Source organism: Columba livia, chromosome 7 (genome assembly GCF_036013475.1).
Source record: "Columba livia isolate bColLiv1 breed racing homer chromosome 7, bColLiv1.pat.W.v2, whole genome shotgun sequence".
In the NCBI taxonomy this organism is placed as follows: Eukaryota; Metazoa; Chordata; class Aves; order Columbiformes; family Columbidae; genus Columba; species Columba livia.
The window spans coordinates 21,508,206-21,523,683 of NC_088608.1; the positions used below are offsets into that span (position 1 = coordinate 21,508,206).

At 40.8% G+C, this 15,478-nt stretch overlaps 1 protein-coding gene across 8 annotated transcripts in view; it reads right to left on the reverse strand.

Moving 5' to 3' along the window:
• Nucleotides 1-11,286: 11,286 nt before the first annotated feature.
• The window catches only part of TLK1 (tousled like kinase 1), a 68,982-nt gene continuing 64,790 nt past the window's right edge, over nucleotides 11,287-15,478 (reverse strand). For all 8 annotated transcript variants that reach the window (XM_065068719.1, XM_065068718.1, XM_065068724.1 and 5 more), the window contains 3 exons: nucleotides 15,270-15,381; nucleotides 14,870-14,977; nucleotides 11,287-13,042 (listed from right to left, as the gene is read on the reverse strand). In XM_065068719.1, the coding sequence (XP_064924791.1) occupies nucleotides 12,866-13,042; nucleotides 14,870-14,977; nucleotides 15,270-15,381 (397 nt within the window). In that variant the 3' untranslated portion in view covers nucleotides 11,287-12,865. The remainder of the gene's footprint in view (nucleotides 13,043-14,869; nucleotides 14,978-15,269; nucleotides 15,382-15,478) is intronic.

Consider the following 15,478-nt stretch of genomic DNA (forward strand, 5'->3'; position numbering starts at 1 on the left):
AAAACAACTTCTAAGATAATCTGTTTCCCTGTAAAGTTAAAACAAGTATTATTGACTATGAATGAGTAGCCAGTGGGCTGACTGAATAGCTCAGCTAGGTGGTGATGAAGAGGAAGGACAGCTGCAAGTCTCACCTCCTAGAACAGAGCCCTAAGTGGTCAAAAAAGGCACCTTCAAAAAGAGGGAGGAGTGTTTACTGCAGGTGATATGGTTAGAGTGGCCCAGTAGAACTGAGCAAAGAGAACTTCAGACCAAATGCTTGTAATAATTATTTCTGTGTCTCAGGATAATCTGCGTAAGAGTCTTAGCAGGGAAGTGTTCTAATTGCCTCCCAGAAGAGGACAAAGCAAAGACTTGGGTTCAGCAACCAAAGAATAATCTTGTGCCAAAATACTGGAGCATGATGAAAAACATTTGCTGTTTTGTGGGATTCATCTTGCTATACCCTCTTCGTATCCAGCAGAGCCTGCTCACAGACACTGTAGTGCTCCTCTTTGAACTGGTTTGGCTCAATGAGTGGATGGGCATTTAGTTAGCGGTGGTCACTTTGGAGGGAGGAGGGTTTGTATAATCTTTAGTCTAAGGACAGTCACTGAGAACAGATTTCAGCTGGCTGCAAGGACACCCATTAGGATGTGACACACAACAAAATCTTAAGTGAATGATGCCTCTGAGTACCCTTGGCAGCAGATAAGCACAAACACCCTGGCACGCATGGCAGCACCAAAACGTAAAGAGTCATAGTCACTATTGTGCCATCTCTTAGGAAATAGCTGACTTTACTGCAGTTTGCAGCAACAGATGTGGATTAAAGCCTCCAAAAATTTGTATTCATTTGAGTCAGTAGTACATACTAAAAGGGAGCCTGAGTTCAACCAAAGACACCACTGAAAAGCAAGTGAGACTTGGATAATCTCAGCTTTGCCTACTGCACCCACTTCTCTACTGGCTTTGACTGTGTAAAAAACAATATCTGGTCCCCTGCTGCTGCAGGTAGCTGCTGTCCTCTGCTCAGCAGTAAAATCAGCTATTGGAGCAGAGATGTAGCAGAACTACTCCTGCAATTATGGGCTCAGAGCTACTAGGGCTGGGCAAGATCCTCAACATCTTCCACGCGACCTGCTGCAGTATGCCCACCACAAAATGCCACCAAGAGTTCGTGTTAAAGTTCACATTCCTGGATGGGTTGAAGCATATTTTGAGAAGGAAGTCAAACCTCAGCTGATAGTGGTGGATCATATACCTACAACTATTAAAACTCCTACTGTGTTTTGTTTCCCTTATTGCAAGTAAGGGGCAAGAATTTCTTCCCCTTTACGGTCTTTGTAATATTGTGTGAAATGGCTTTTTTTTTAAGGGTACACTGCAAAAAGAGTGCCTTGCTTAACTGTTGGCTACACATTCACAGGTGTCTTTGCTGTCAGTTATTGATGCTATCAAGAAAGCTGCATCCCTTAAAAGGCTTCCAGCTGAATTTAAGCTCCAGGCCAGATACTTTCTCTCTGCAGGGTAACTTTTAGCATCAAATCTCACTGGAACAAGAAGGCTTTAAAACTAGGAAAAAATGAATGAGGAAATCAGCGATACCAATTATATGCCAAATGAAGATAAGTCCCTCTGTCTCATTAGCACTGTTTAATTATGCTTGGATTTAAATTCTAAATATAGTTCATAAGAATTCACAAGGGCGAGTGTTTGCTTCCACTGTTGTAATCCTCTCCATATCTAATACTTCTCTCTCCTATTAGATCAACAGTTTTAAGGACTTGTCTGTTTGAGTCATAAATAAGGACACCAAGACTTCACCCCTTAGAAATTAAAAATGTTGGTTAAGCAGTGGCTTTTGTTTGATATTTGCATTGCTGTGAGGGTCCAGAGGTCTCAGCTGATTTCTCAGCTTCCTGTGCTGAGTCTGTGTGAACACATGGAGAGAGTCCCTGCTATGGGGTCCTACACTCTTAACAAGGCAGAGGCAGAATATTTCCAATATGCATGTGTGCATGTGTTAAAGCATGTATGTGTCTTTCTATCTGCTTGTCTATCTATATCTCTATCTATTTATCTATCTGTCTATCTAAATGCAAAACATCACAGTTTACAGGAATTTGAATCTTTTCTCCTCAGTCTTGGTCAAGCACTCGGCCCTCTTTGGGGTTAACTTTAACCTCTTTACCAGTTTACCACTACAAACCTGGTAACAAATATGATTTCTAACTACGTGACTCAATCCAGCTACTAGCAGATTTCAAGAGGAATCTAGAAAGCCCCCCACACATCTGGGTCTTCTATCAAGGGGTTCATCTGGGAAAGAGAGGAGACCCACTCCCTCACTTCCTGGAGAAAACGCCCCAGAGCCAGTTGTTTGCTCACCAAGAGGAAGCCTACCTTTAGATCATATACAACATACAAAACATATACAAAACATCATTGAGGGAATCTCTCCGTTTTGAGAAAGGCTGGATTTAAACAACCATTTCCACACCAGCCAATGCTAAGAGGAGGAAATGGGGCAGTTCAGCAGGGATGAGAGAAGCAAACATCCTTTTTCCCTTCCAAACTTGGTTAGAAATTCACAGTGTTAAGATGACCTGTCCAAGAAGACAAATATTTCCAAAACACCATCAGCATTTCTAAAAGCAGTGCAAAAACTCACCAGTCTCTGCTAATCCTTTATCAGTGGTTTTGTTTGATTCAGAAATACTATTAATTAATCTACTATTGATTGGGTGAGAATTTTACTGCCCTCAAAACTGCAAGTTTATTGCACTTATGAAAACATTTTACATTTGCATCCTGGATTAGGACGTATCTGTCAAGAACAGATGTAATTGCTTAGTCACTGTGTGCAAAGGCATCTGATGCTCAGTGTAGGCTCAGCTTTGGTTGTCCAAAGGAGAGTGAACATAGATATAGTATTAGATATGAGCTTCAGATGCTTGAATTCATGCAGGAATAATCAGGTTTGCACCCATGGGATAATTGGAACACTGTGTTCTTCCCACAGTAGTTTAGTCAGGGAATGCTTAAAAAAGATGGTGGGTTTTTGTAGCTCCTTCTCTCTAGAGATTATTATGCAGAGATGGTGCTGCGGGCTCAAATACAGGTAGCACCCAGATCACCGTGGTGGCTGCAGTGATCATTGTTTCTTGGAAATTTCGGTTCTTCATAATCTCTCAGCAAACAGCACAGACCACCATGGGATGTGTGCTAGGTCTCTCTCATATGCCAAAAAAGTATTTGTGTGTTGGCACTAAAGAAACACTGAACTAACCAGCTACCTGGGGGCCCTGCCGAAAGTGGTGTTGACTCACAGAGGGATGTTTCTACATCTAGTGGTGACTTTGCTAACTGCTGCAGAACATCTCTTGCTGTTTGCTGTCCGTCACTCCCTTGCCCTCCTCTTAACAAGACCGATTTTGGTCAGTGAATTAAGCTAGTATGCCCCCCACAAGGGCAGGATTAATAGCTGTTGTATGGAGGAGAGCTCTTTGTTCCAAGCCCTGGCTGAAAACTTTCCTCTTTGTCAAACTGAGCAGAAACCCACAAACAACACTGAAAGCAGCCTCTAATCTCTGGCAGTTTAGAGGGGTGTAATGCAAACATGAAAGAACATAACTGCTGGATAGAACTCGTGGCTTTAATGAGAACATGCCCTTGGGGTTTATGACAAACAAATTCCAGTTGCTTTATTGCATTGTGTCTGAATTTCCCCCTGTCGTTTCAGCTGGATACAGCACACTGTTGGATCATGTCTGGAGAAGGAAGTTATTTGTGCAACCATGGAGGGAAGGAGAAAATCTCTGGCAAGATGTTCATACAATGAAAACCTGAGAATACTGGTAGCGTAGCCAGCTGATTGCCCCCATTAAGAGAGGTGCTCCTACTGAGGGAAAGCAGGAGCTGCGAGGGTAAGCCTGCCTCTGGGGAAGCCCCTCTTCTTCCAGGGAGCACAGCCAGGAAGCCTGAGATGAAAGTGAAGCCCTGTCCTGCCCCAAGCTGAGAGGCTGCCATTTCCAGCAGTGTCTCTGCCTCTGTTCCCCATGCCCACAGCCACTTCCCAGCAGCTGCCCAGGGCCTCGGGTCAGCTCTTGGTCCTGGCTGAGGTGTTACCCAGCCAAAAAGAGCACCACATTTTCACCTAGGGCTGCCAGCTGATGTGACCCGGCACACAGCTGAGTGGTCATTGGTCTGGAGGCAAGGGAGGCCCTGGGTGCAAAGGGCTCGCGTTGGCTTACATCAACGGCAAAAAACACGTTTCCAGCTGGGAATGTGAAACTGCGTGGTATTAAACCCTGGACCAACACCAAAAGCAACATAGCCTCTCACACCTTTCGTGACATAACACAGCATTTTTCCCCACAGACATACAAATGAGTGCAAAACAGTATTTTTAAGTATTAAGATAGAAAATTCTAATGTACAACCATATCCTAATGGAATCAACTTCTGTGAAGCACTCAGACAATTTTCACATTAAATATTTGTCTTGGGTGAAAAATATAACAAAATCTTCCATGGTAAAAGGATATATAATTGCCTTAAAACACAACCACCATGCTATTAGGATTAGTAACTACTACATTACATTTTTTAAGTTAAAAACTCTCTTAAAGATCATATATTGTACTAGCTATCACTATTTCTTTCACCACATTTTAAGTTACTTTAGAACTACCTCCTATCATTAATCCACCTTTGTCAGCCCAATGTCCTATGAATAACATGATAGAAATCATAAGCAGTGACTATTACAAAGAAATGTATGACTTAAAAATAATAAAATGATACCTTAAAAAGGCTTCTGAGTTGTGATTGTATAATTTCAAATAGCAAGAATGGCAGTAATAAGAATCAAGTCCAAAGCAGAGAGAGCAAGAGCTGAATCGCGGTATTTCCAGTCATTTTAAATTATGAATACATTCTGTGAATCTTGCTTCAAACTATTAGATATCAATCAATGCATTTTATAGATTCATCACTATACTATTTGAGCACCTAGAGGTCCAAAGCTTCCTAATAACAGGCTAGGACTTAACACAAAAATTGAGGAGACAAAGTTCAGAATTGTTAGAGTTATCCTCTTTTACAGATCCTTTTCCCAAACATTAGTAGTCAATACTGTCTTGAACTCAAACAGAAGTCAAGCTTCACTCCAGAAGCTTTGATTCTTATTTCATGACCCTTGTTCCAAGTCAGATGGATTGTATAACCCAGGAAGTTTTCCTCCACCCTTTAGTACAAGCTATTCCTCCCTGTTTTGCATTAGCTGTAAGAGAGTTTTCTCTTAGTATTTGTTGAACGCATAGCAAGCCAAATAGAACTGAACACTAGCAAATAGTGACACCCAACACCAATTTCTAGGAAAATTAATGTCATTAGTATTTAAATCCTCTGCCTGCAGGAGGCAGAGAAGCCCTGGCCCAATATCCCAAAGGGATGAGCAGTCCTGATGGCTCAGCCAAAGTATCCATTGCTCTGACATTGCCAGACCCAGGCTCTGTGTCACGCCAGTGTGAGATGCAGACAGGTGAGACAGATGTTCAGCAGCCTGAACACAGCTCTGTGCTTTGCCATCTAGTGGGCTCTGGGAAAGTGTCTGCTTCCTTCTCCCCTGGGCTGTGCGTAAGCGTGTCTGACGCAGATCTCCAGTGGCAAGCCGTGTTTTAATGCACCTCCCTGATTTTAGGCTGAGGCCAATTTATAAGCAGCAAAGTGCTGCTTATAAAGTTGTGATGGTTCAGGCACCACCACTTGTCCCCCTGTGCCTTGGGCTTGCTTTCTGCATATCCAAATATGAAACACAATGTAAAACTTTGCCACTAGCTATTATAGTGATTCACCTTGTATCCACCCACAGTGTGTGGTGGCTTGAGTCTGAAAGTGTTCTGGACATACAGCAAGTTGCCTAGGGCCACACAGCTGAAGTGTCATTTCAGTCACACCATCCGTCTGGAGCCTCATCTAGCTGACTCCTGCTTGCTTTTCCTCCATTTCAAAGAGGATTGGCTCATATTGGCTTTTTTCCATGATCTCTGTGCCCTGTCTGAATTGCTCCTTAGCACGAAACTAGCAAAATCCTTTGCAAAACCCAGAAGGAGAAAAACATGACGTGACTCACTGAATAAAAAACAGAGGCCTTCACATTGCCACCTGATGTTAGCAGAGTAAACCAAAACATGCCCCAAAATAGAAAAGCTGTCTCAATGTAATTCAGCTGAATTCTTCTCAGTGGTGTCTGAGATAAGGAGGAAAAAACCCAATCTTTACAGTTTTCACCATTAGGACCTTGTTTTGTTTAAGATATTACCTACCTATTAAACCTATAAGGTTCACACTTTACCAGTACATTAAGACATTAATATAAGTGGAAAAGGATGATGTTCATTAAAAACACAGGAATTCTAACGCATCATAAAAGAGGACTAATTCTCCTATTTTATCTGTATGTGTTTTGTTAATGGGGTAATAGGACAATAACCTTAACGTTATGTTAATTTTTAGGTTGGAATGTGTTTGGGCTCAGTCATAAAACTGTCCTGACATCTGATAGCTCTAAGAAGAGAATTTATGAGATCAGGCTTGGCATCTGATACATCCTCATGTAACCTTACAAGCAATATGAGGATTTCATGGTATCATATAAATATACATGAACGGACACTTAGCCAATGGAATAGGATGCTCCAGTTTCACTATGGGCAAGTGCTCATGTGTAGTTTGCTAATTAATATGTTACTTACCTGGCTTTGTGAAAGAAGGACAGGCAGAGAAGGTATTCCAGTGCTCAAATTGGTGATCAGAGCCACTGCCACCAGCTGCCACTGAGCCACAGCTGCAAGCCTGAAAAGAACCATTTGTGCACTAGTTATGGTAATTATTTTTATCATGAAGAAAGTTTTCCCTTATGTAAATGTACAAAGCTGTGCAATAACTCCTCACATGGCTGTTTAGAGGGACAAACCTAAGAGATGGAAAGAAGCTGCACTTACTTGCTAAGTCAGCTCCATGTATGTGACCATTTGGCAGGTCTTGTTCCTCTGTCATGCTCAGCCCAAGGGCAGACGAAATAGAAATCTGGGAGCATGGTGGAACGTGTTTTATAATACTACTTTGAATCCTTTAAGTCCTTGCTAGTCCCATAGTGGAAACTGCTGTCCTTCCATTCTTGATGAAGGGAGCACTCACACAACCCCCATGTGCATCATTACTAAAAATAACAGGAAGCCACAACCCCAGGCAACATGCAAAACTGATTCAAACCCTGTGGATGCGTAAACAGGTTTCCCAAGAGTAACAGCAACGACAGGGGACTGCTTATGTTTTTTACACTGAAAGCACAATAGCCACATTACAGAAAACAGCACTGATCTCAGGGATCGGGGCTGAGGACATGGCATTCTCTTCCCAGGAAACACTTGTTTCGCTGGGCTGCAGGGTTGTGCTCTGCTAAATACCATGGCACAGCTTTCACACAAAGCAAGAAAACACTTCACTTTGCTAGCAGGCCTGCTGGTCTGATGGTAGCACATCCTCTGAGGATACAGCAAATGTGGTTTTGATCTCTAGCACTTTTTAAACAGAAAGTCCCTGTGCGTGTTTTAATAATGCACAGAAGATGATACCCACAGATTTGCACGAGGGGATTCTGAAACTCAAACATCATGTAATTTCTTAATGATACCTGATTAGCTCCAGAGACACTAGATACAAAATGAGATTTCTAGGGAAAGCATTTTCTTTTGATTTATGCACAGAATTTTACTGGCTTGGGAAACATAGCACAGTGAAAAGATTGCAAAGTGACTCAATTACTTTGAGCAAAAGAGAAAAAATAATTTCTTTAACAGCAAGAGTTTTCCCAACATTCTGTTAGGAGTTGAATATCTGAAATAAATAATGCAAGGACCTCAGCTGTTCAGAGGATAACGTTAACTCCAAAGGATACTCAAGAACCACGCACGAAGTTCAGAACGAGATAACATGGAGGCTGCACAGAAAGCAAGGCTTGTGCACTACACAAGGCACTGTTCTTCACGCCACAGTGCATAGGACTGGAAATAAGAGGCTTGATAAACAGCAAGAAAGAGAGGATGCCAGGAAATACTGGAGTGGACTGCTTGGATAAATCATGTAGCCTCCACTGATAGGCATCTTTAAGAATAATATGGGCAAATTTGTCAGGATACAAGCAAACTTGAGCCAAATCTGGGTACTGGAAGAGACTAGAGAATTTTTCAGGGGTGCTTGCCTCATAAGCATTGAGGACCCAGTAAAACCTGTTTTGTTTGTGGAAAGAGCATCTGGAAATACACTGGCCTCAGGTGGCAGATATTTAAGGCCAGGCCTGCAGGCTGGCCACTCAGGGGAACCTCTTTATTTTGTTAGACTCTGTGGTCATAGACACATGAAATTGCTGGATTATTCATCATCCCTCTAGATAGGTTTGCAGTCTTTCCTACAAACACAACACAATCCTCAGCTCTTCAATCCATGGCTTCCTGAGGCTGGGTATGATCCAGGCCTCTGGAGAGGTATTTATACCCAAAGCCCAAGGCAGGATCACAGCGGGACTGTGGGATTGCCATGCCCTGGCCCCAGTGAGGTGGCAGCAGACAGCCATAGCAGGCTGTCAGGGACAAAGAGGCCACAACAGAGGCCACAACAGCAAAACACCTTCAGTCTGCGCTGTCAGGCACCCCTCACCTGTGAAACAAAGGTCCTCCCTCTCACAGCAGTTGATATATAGAAAAAATATGTTAAAAAATACAACAGCAATTGTGAGACTCAATTGTTTTTGACACTGAGGTCAGGAGACTCTCTTACCACTCTGCCTCCAAATTTTGCAACCATTCCTGCGCTGACACCCCACCCAGGCATCCACACTGGGCCGGACTCCCTCCCTCCAATCTAACACTTTAGAGAAGACCAGCAAGCCCTGGAGGCTCTTTGAAGATAAATAAATGTCCCAGATACCCCTCTCACCCTTCCTGGCGGCCCCCTCATGCCCAGCAGCACCCCTCACCATTCCAAGCTCTCTGGAGAAAACCCAGTGTCAGGTCAGGCGGGGGCCCAGCGCAGGGCCCTTCCCGCTGCCGCAGCTCCTCTGCTGTCACAGGAGAAGCTTCAGGCCCCACAGAGCTGAAAATCCAGAGCAAAACTGCAGCAGCAGTGCTGCTGGTGACCTACCTGCACCCCCCAGACTGGATGTTTGGTGTCCTGCCCGGCTGGGATTGCTGCAGGTCACGGAAGACAGGCCTGGCCGGGCTGGCAGCCCTGCCTCACACCTGTGGTGTCCTCAAGTTGGGGAAGACAAAGCCTGAGCAGGAGCACCCGGGATACTTCAAATTCCAGGGCATGTTTTCCTTTCCAAAGCTTGCTTATTTTAAACCACATTTTATGCAGTCACCTGTTTGGGCTCCCCCAAGCAGCCCCGGCTCCACGCAGGGTCCCAGGTGCAGAGCAGCCCGGCTGTGGCTCGGCAGGTCCCGCACACCGAGGGGCTGGCGGCTCCGTGGGCTCCTGAACGCCTTCAGCCACGTGGCCATCGGCTCCACGAGCCCCCATGAAAACGGCATCTATCAACCAGCACAGACCGAGTTAAGAGCGAGTAACTTCCCATAGTGAAATCTGAAAAACTTCAGTACAAATATAAACAAAATAGAACTGTGCTAAAACATGGCTGTTTTCCAGCAACAACAAAGCCAAGCATTAACTCTGGTTGCAATGACCTGTAGCACCATAATCATAATTAAAAGGGCAGAACTTACTCTAATAGCCACTTCTGTTTCACACGTAGCATTTCTTTTATTAGATAGCAATGTAGTAAATGCAGTAATGTTGAAGTATTTACGAATGTAAAGGAAGTGTTATACAAGGTGATTCAAAAAGAAGGGCCCAATTTCCATTCCTATGATTAAATTAATAAGAATTTAATAAATATTATAATAAGTATTACTATAGCCCTTCCAACTTTTAAGAATATTATAATAAAACTATTTAAAATAGTGCGGGCATTTTCCTTATTTGTTTTGACCATTTTCCCACTGGAAATTTCTCTCTTTTTGAAACACTCTGTATTTCCAAGGTTCATTAAAAACTGCCTGATGAAGTTTAACCTCATTCCTTTTGTCTACCTGCTGCTAAATAAGAAGAGAGCTTAGGAAATCTAGTGATGGATGACAAGCCATGAAATTAGTAAAATGTGTGTGAAATGCAGAGTGAACAACTGATGGATTAATTACCTTGGAGTGGATCAGCGTTCCTTCATGAGCAGCAGTAATTCGGGGTTCTAGACTTGGCCTCAAGGGTATTTGTATCTCCAGCACAAACTGCTCAATAGCAGGCACCAAACACAACTCAGACATCTTCTTGTGACCGCAGAATGACTCCACACGGGGATACAAAGCCTTCGTTAACTGTACTGTAAGATGCTAACACAAAAACCACTGTGTATTGGAGGTAAAAATCTTGCAACTTTGACTCAAAGGATGAGACAGCGACTCTCATTTTCTTTCATGGATTTCTATCCAAAACTTTAAGGTGACTGCTTAGGTTTCAGAGTACGTGTCATGTATTCAGCCACAAAGCCTATTCCCAGATGCTAACAACAGAAAAAACAAGTCTATATGTAATTAGTGCAATGCATAAACCATCTGATTTTTAGGTTGCTGTAAAATTTCCAGTTACTTAAGTAGTTTTTTTAATAACATTGCCAAACTTCCCTTTCCTGGGGGTAACCACAATACATTCCAGATAAATAAAAATACAGTTAACACAACCCTGTATCTTTTCCTTAAACAAAACATTCTTCAATTTAACTTCTGATATTGACACATACAAAATAAGAAGGAATGAAACCTAACGTGAGCCGACAGCTCATTCTCCTTGAACCCTGCACTCAGTCTTGTGCTGCACAGGGTCAAAAGGATGTGGTCCCAGTACTCTGGTGTAATAGAAGATGGAAAGAGTCACTATTTGAGTCTAATTTTATTCCATAAGCTAATTTTATTCCATGGTTAAAGAATTCTAGAAGGACCTGCTGCTACACTGAAGTTTTTTCTGTGAGGTCTATTCAGTGAAACGATGTTTTGGTTACATCTACAACAGATGTTTTTAAGTTTCATGGAATCTTCCCCCGTCACCTCCCATATTACTTAAATTAATTATTCTATTGTTGGCCTCTTGTTTGTAATTGAAGAGAGTTTGCTTTAAATAGCTAAGCGTAGCTCAGTGATACGGTTAGCCGATTTGCCCTCAACTGAAATGCAAAAACACACAATAAAACCCTTGAAATTTCAACTGTCATTGTTTATTACTGTTTTGGCTACATTCTCTACAATTTCAGCAGCATCTTAAAGAGACAGTTAATGTTTCTTTATGTACAATGAAAACAAAATGGCTTGCAACATCAGAAACAAGAGCAACAGTTTAACTGTACAATACTAAATGAAAACCTGTGGTAATACAGCCTCCTTTCTCTGCAACATGGACAAAATTACATATAGGTACTCAGCATCAAGAATGGGATAGTAAAAAGAATAGAGAATGGGAGAGAGATACACTGTTTTGAAAAATAAGTTTCTACCATACAAGGCAGTTTGAAAATGTTTCACATTTTAAAATATCTGTACAAGCCACAAGAAACATGTCCTTGTTGATAGGAACTTCCTGAAGTAGAGAATAACCATGAGTAACTTCTACATCTAATTATCAATGCGCTCTGCAGGTTGAGAACGCAGTAAACTGACTTAAGGAACTGTACTGTATATTGCCAACACAGATCTGGTTTACATGCCTTGATTGTTAATGAATTACCTACTCTTAATCTCTCTATAACGTACAGTTGACTTGCACCTTAAGGAGGTCATTTGATTCTTTCGCAAAAGTAAAAGCAACGTCATTTAGCAGCAATTAAAAGCGCCTTGAGGGAGACTTAAAAAAAATACAATATCCAATTAGAAAAAGCCATACTTTAAACATTTGTACAGGAATAAGTCGCTGAAATTTAACTGAAAATGTGACATCTGTACAACAATTTACAATAGAGCTAGAAGGGAATTTATCATTATTCCTGCATAGAACATTATACATGACCTGTTTGCATTTGGTTTCATACTGCTGCTTGCTTTTATCAGAAGCCTGGAAAGTTTCACAAGTTTCAATACGACAGCAAGTATAGTATTTTTAGAAAACTGAGCAGATTTCAAAATTAGCAATCTATTTGTGAAATAAGTACCAGGAATTCCATAACACCCTTCCGATCTAAATTCAGTGAAACACCACCACATTTTTGGAGGTACAAGCCTGAGTTGCCAAATAAAATACTACAATTTTATCTGAGGAATCTGAAACAGAACATATTTTCGACTGTCTCACACTCCTTACTTTGGTTTCAAAAGATCAATGTCTTGGAAAGATGGCAGTTTATTTAGTTTATAACCAGGCACGGAATTTTTCCTGTGTTTTCAAATTTGCTCGCTACCCTTTTTTATTTAAGTAATGAAAAACTACCCTTCATGTTAGAACTTTCCAGTATCAACCAAATGTACTTTAAGTATTAAAAAGATTATTTACAATGTTCCCCAGAAAAAACTAAAAACCTTTTCTTCAGTCTTAAACACAGTAGACCTGTTAGTGTGTAACAGGCAGTGTCATCCTTCAATGTTTAAAGGTATTTCTCGGAAGGGTACACTTATTCACAGCCCATGATCCATTCCAAACCTACAAATGACACTATGTAGGATGACTTCAGTCTGAAAACAGTTATCAAACTTGTCCTGTGTAAAAACACTCAAATGCTTTCAAGCTCAAGTCTGCATCTGGAAACTACACAAAAGTATCATGCCATTCCTCAGCTGGAGAAATTTCAGTATGAAATAATGCTTGAAGTAGGTGGTGTAGGGGATGCTGCTAGCCCAGTCATATGCAAGTTTCCTGAAGAATTTGATCTCCTCATATGAGGCAGAAGATAAGTATCATTAGCCAGCTGGTGGACATCAAATCTATCCTCTTTCCGGTATGCTAAACAGCGTCTGATAAAGGCCTAGAAAAGAAATGTAAAAAGTGACAATACCGTTTTAAATAATTACATCTGCTTTCAAGCAAGTATGCATGTCCCCCTAGATAAAACAGTTTCTAAACAAATTCTTGTTCTTACATGAATCAATTCAAATGGCAGTGTAACATTTTACTACTCAGTCCACTGAAAAAATGTAACATCACAGCAGAAAAAAAAGTCAGCAAATTAATTGACTTCAAACAGTCACACTTCAAATATTTCTTTCTACGTTTAGGAACTACACTTACAAGTAAAACATTAGCACCTCACACAATTAGAATTCTGCATGTGTTATCCCTGAACAGCTTAGTGAACACCAGAAGCAAATGCCACAGGATAGAAAGAGCAGAAAGGAGCTCCACAGAGCTTCTAAAACCATTCAGCTGTGCAGTAGATGAAGAGTAGATGGAAGATGCAGGGACAGAATTCCAATGCTTTGGTTGACCTTTGAAAGCTGTCATTACCACGTGGGCCATGATGGAAGAGAACAAAACATGAAATTTGACAGTGGTGGCTGCCATGTTCAATAGGCGTTAAATATCTAATGGACTATTTAAGAAACCACTACCTAGCTAGAACTCCTTTCCCAGAACAAAACTCAATCCACCCTGCTTAAAAGTATCTAATCAATTGAAAAAAACCTGCATCTAGCTTCAGGACTGTTCTTGAGACACTATGTTGTCTGATGTTCAGGTCCATATGATGTCTGCCAATCACCAGGTGCTGAAAGTTTCTGTCAAGTCTTACATCTAGCATACACAGAACATTTGGTCTCCAGAGAGCTTGGGCTTCAGCATTTAATGATGGAAAATCCTTATTATTGCTACAGAACTGATTAGTACATCATTACTTAATTCAGAACTTAATTTAAAAGAATTACATATCTTCTCTTTGATAAATCTGTTCAGCTGTTTGTTATTTGCTCCAATTAAAAACTAGAGATTAAAGGAAAAACTCTGTGATACAAGTTCCAAAGAATCCTGATAGAATTTACTTCTATCATTTACATATCCAGCAAGAACAAGATGGAAAATTAAAATCACGCACATCTGCTAATATATATTCACATGTTCTTGACCATTTTGGATTTTAATCACATTCTTCACAATAAATCCTCCATAACAAACGAATTGTTAAGACATGTTTTCAAGATCCTCAGAGTTAACAGTTTGTATCTAAAATGTTTGTAAAATACTTCATGCTTCTGTGGCAATGTAGACACATTACTGTCATACAAAGGAGAACACTGCACAAAATACAAAAAAAGTGAGGATGATCAAAGGACAGCTACACTCTGAAAACTAATAATGCATTTCAACTTCAGTTTTGAGGTAATAAACACATCCTATGACCTCTCAAGGGGAGGAGTGTTAGCAGGCATAACCTCCAGGTATTTGGTAATCAAATAGTTCTTCAAGCCAATAAGGCTGCAGAAAATAACATTCACTATTTTCAGAAAGAGCTTGTTACTGTTAGTAGAAGTATTTCACAAGAACTTGCAGTGAGACAGCCTGAGTGAGGCACATCATGTCCTCTGGGAAAAAGCAAAGCAGACAATTTTGGAGGCAGACTTCTTTAAAATCACTTGCAAATTTCTGGAATATATTTATAGTCTCGCTTTGAAGTACATGAATTTGAGAAGTCCCAGAATAAGTTTGCTTAAATAAAAACATCAAAATACTGGCTCTGTTATGTTTTCCTATACATTTAGTTACTACATCCCACAGCATTCTTAAGTGAACAGCAATTTTATGGCTGAGTCCTTTGTGATGAATATTGTAACCGTTACTCAGAGATCGTACGAAAAGTTACCTTGGCTTCATTGCTTACAACAGGTTTGACTGGGAACTGAACTTCTGTGGCTTTTAGTATTGTATTTTCTTGTAAGATATCTTGCTGTGATTGATTGTGGCCAAATGGCTGAAAAATAAGCACATGATTTTCTTCATGAGAGTTATCTGACTAATTTGATTTCATAAATATTTATGCTATAGTAAGTTTTTGCAGTGTTAATATAAACCACATACCATTCTGTAAAATAAAATAGTTTCAGTCAAGATTTTTTAAATTTCTTGCAATATCAATGCACACCACCAAAAAGTAACACAAGTCATTTTCCATGCAGATTCACATCTTTGACTATAATTCAGAGTCTACTGGAAAGAGGCATTTACACTAAAACTCTAAGATGTTGAAGCAATGTTTTCCTTACCTTCCTACCATAAAGGCATTGGAAAAAGATTACTCCAACTGACCATACATCAACCTTGTTAGAAATCTTTGGTGGCTCTTTGCCAACGACAAAACACTCTGGAGGCAAGTACCTGGAAAACAGAACATGCACCTCAGTGTCTGCGAGCAGATATGTGGCATCACTAGAACTTACTCAAACATCAGATTATATAAACACTTCACGTACAC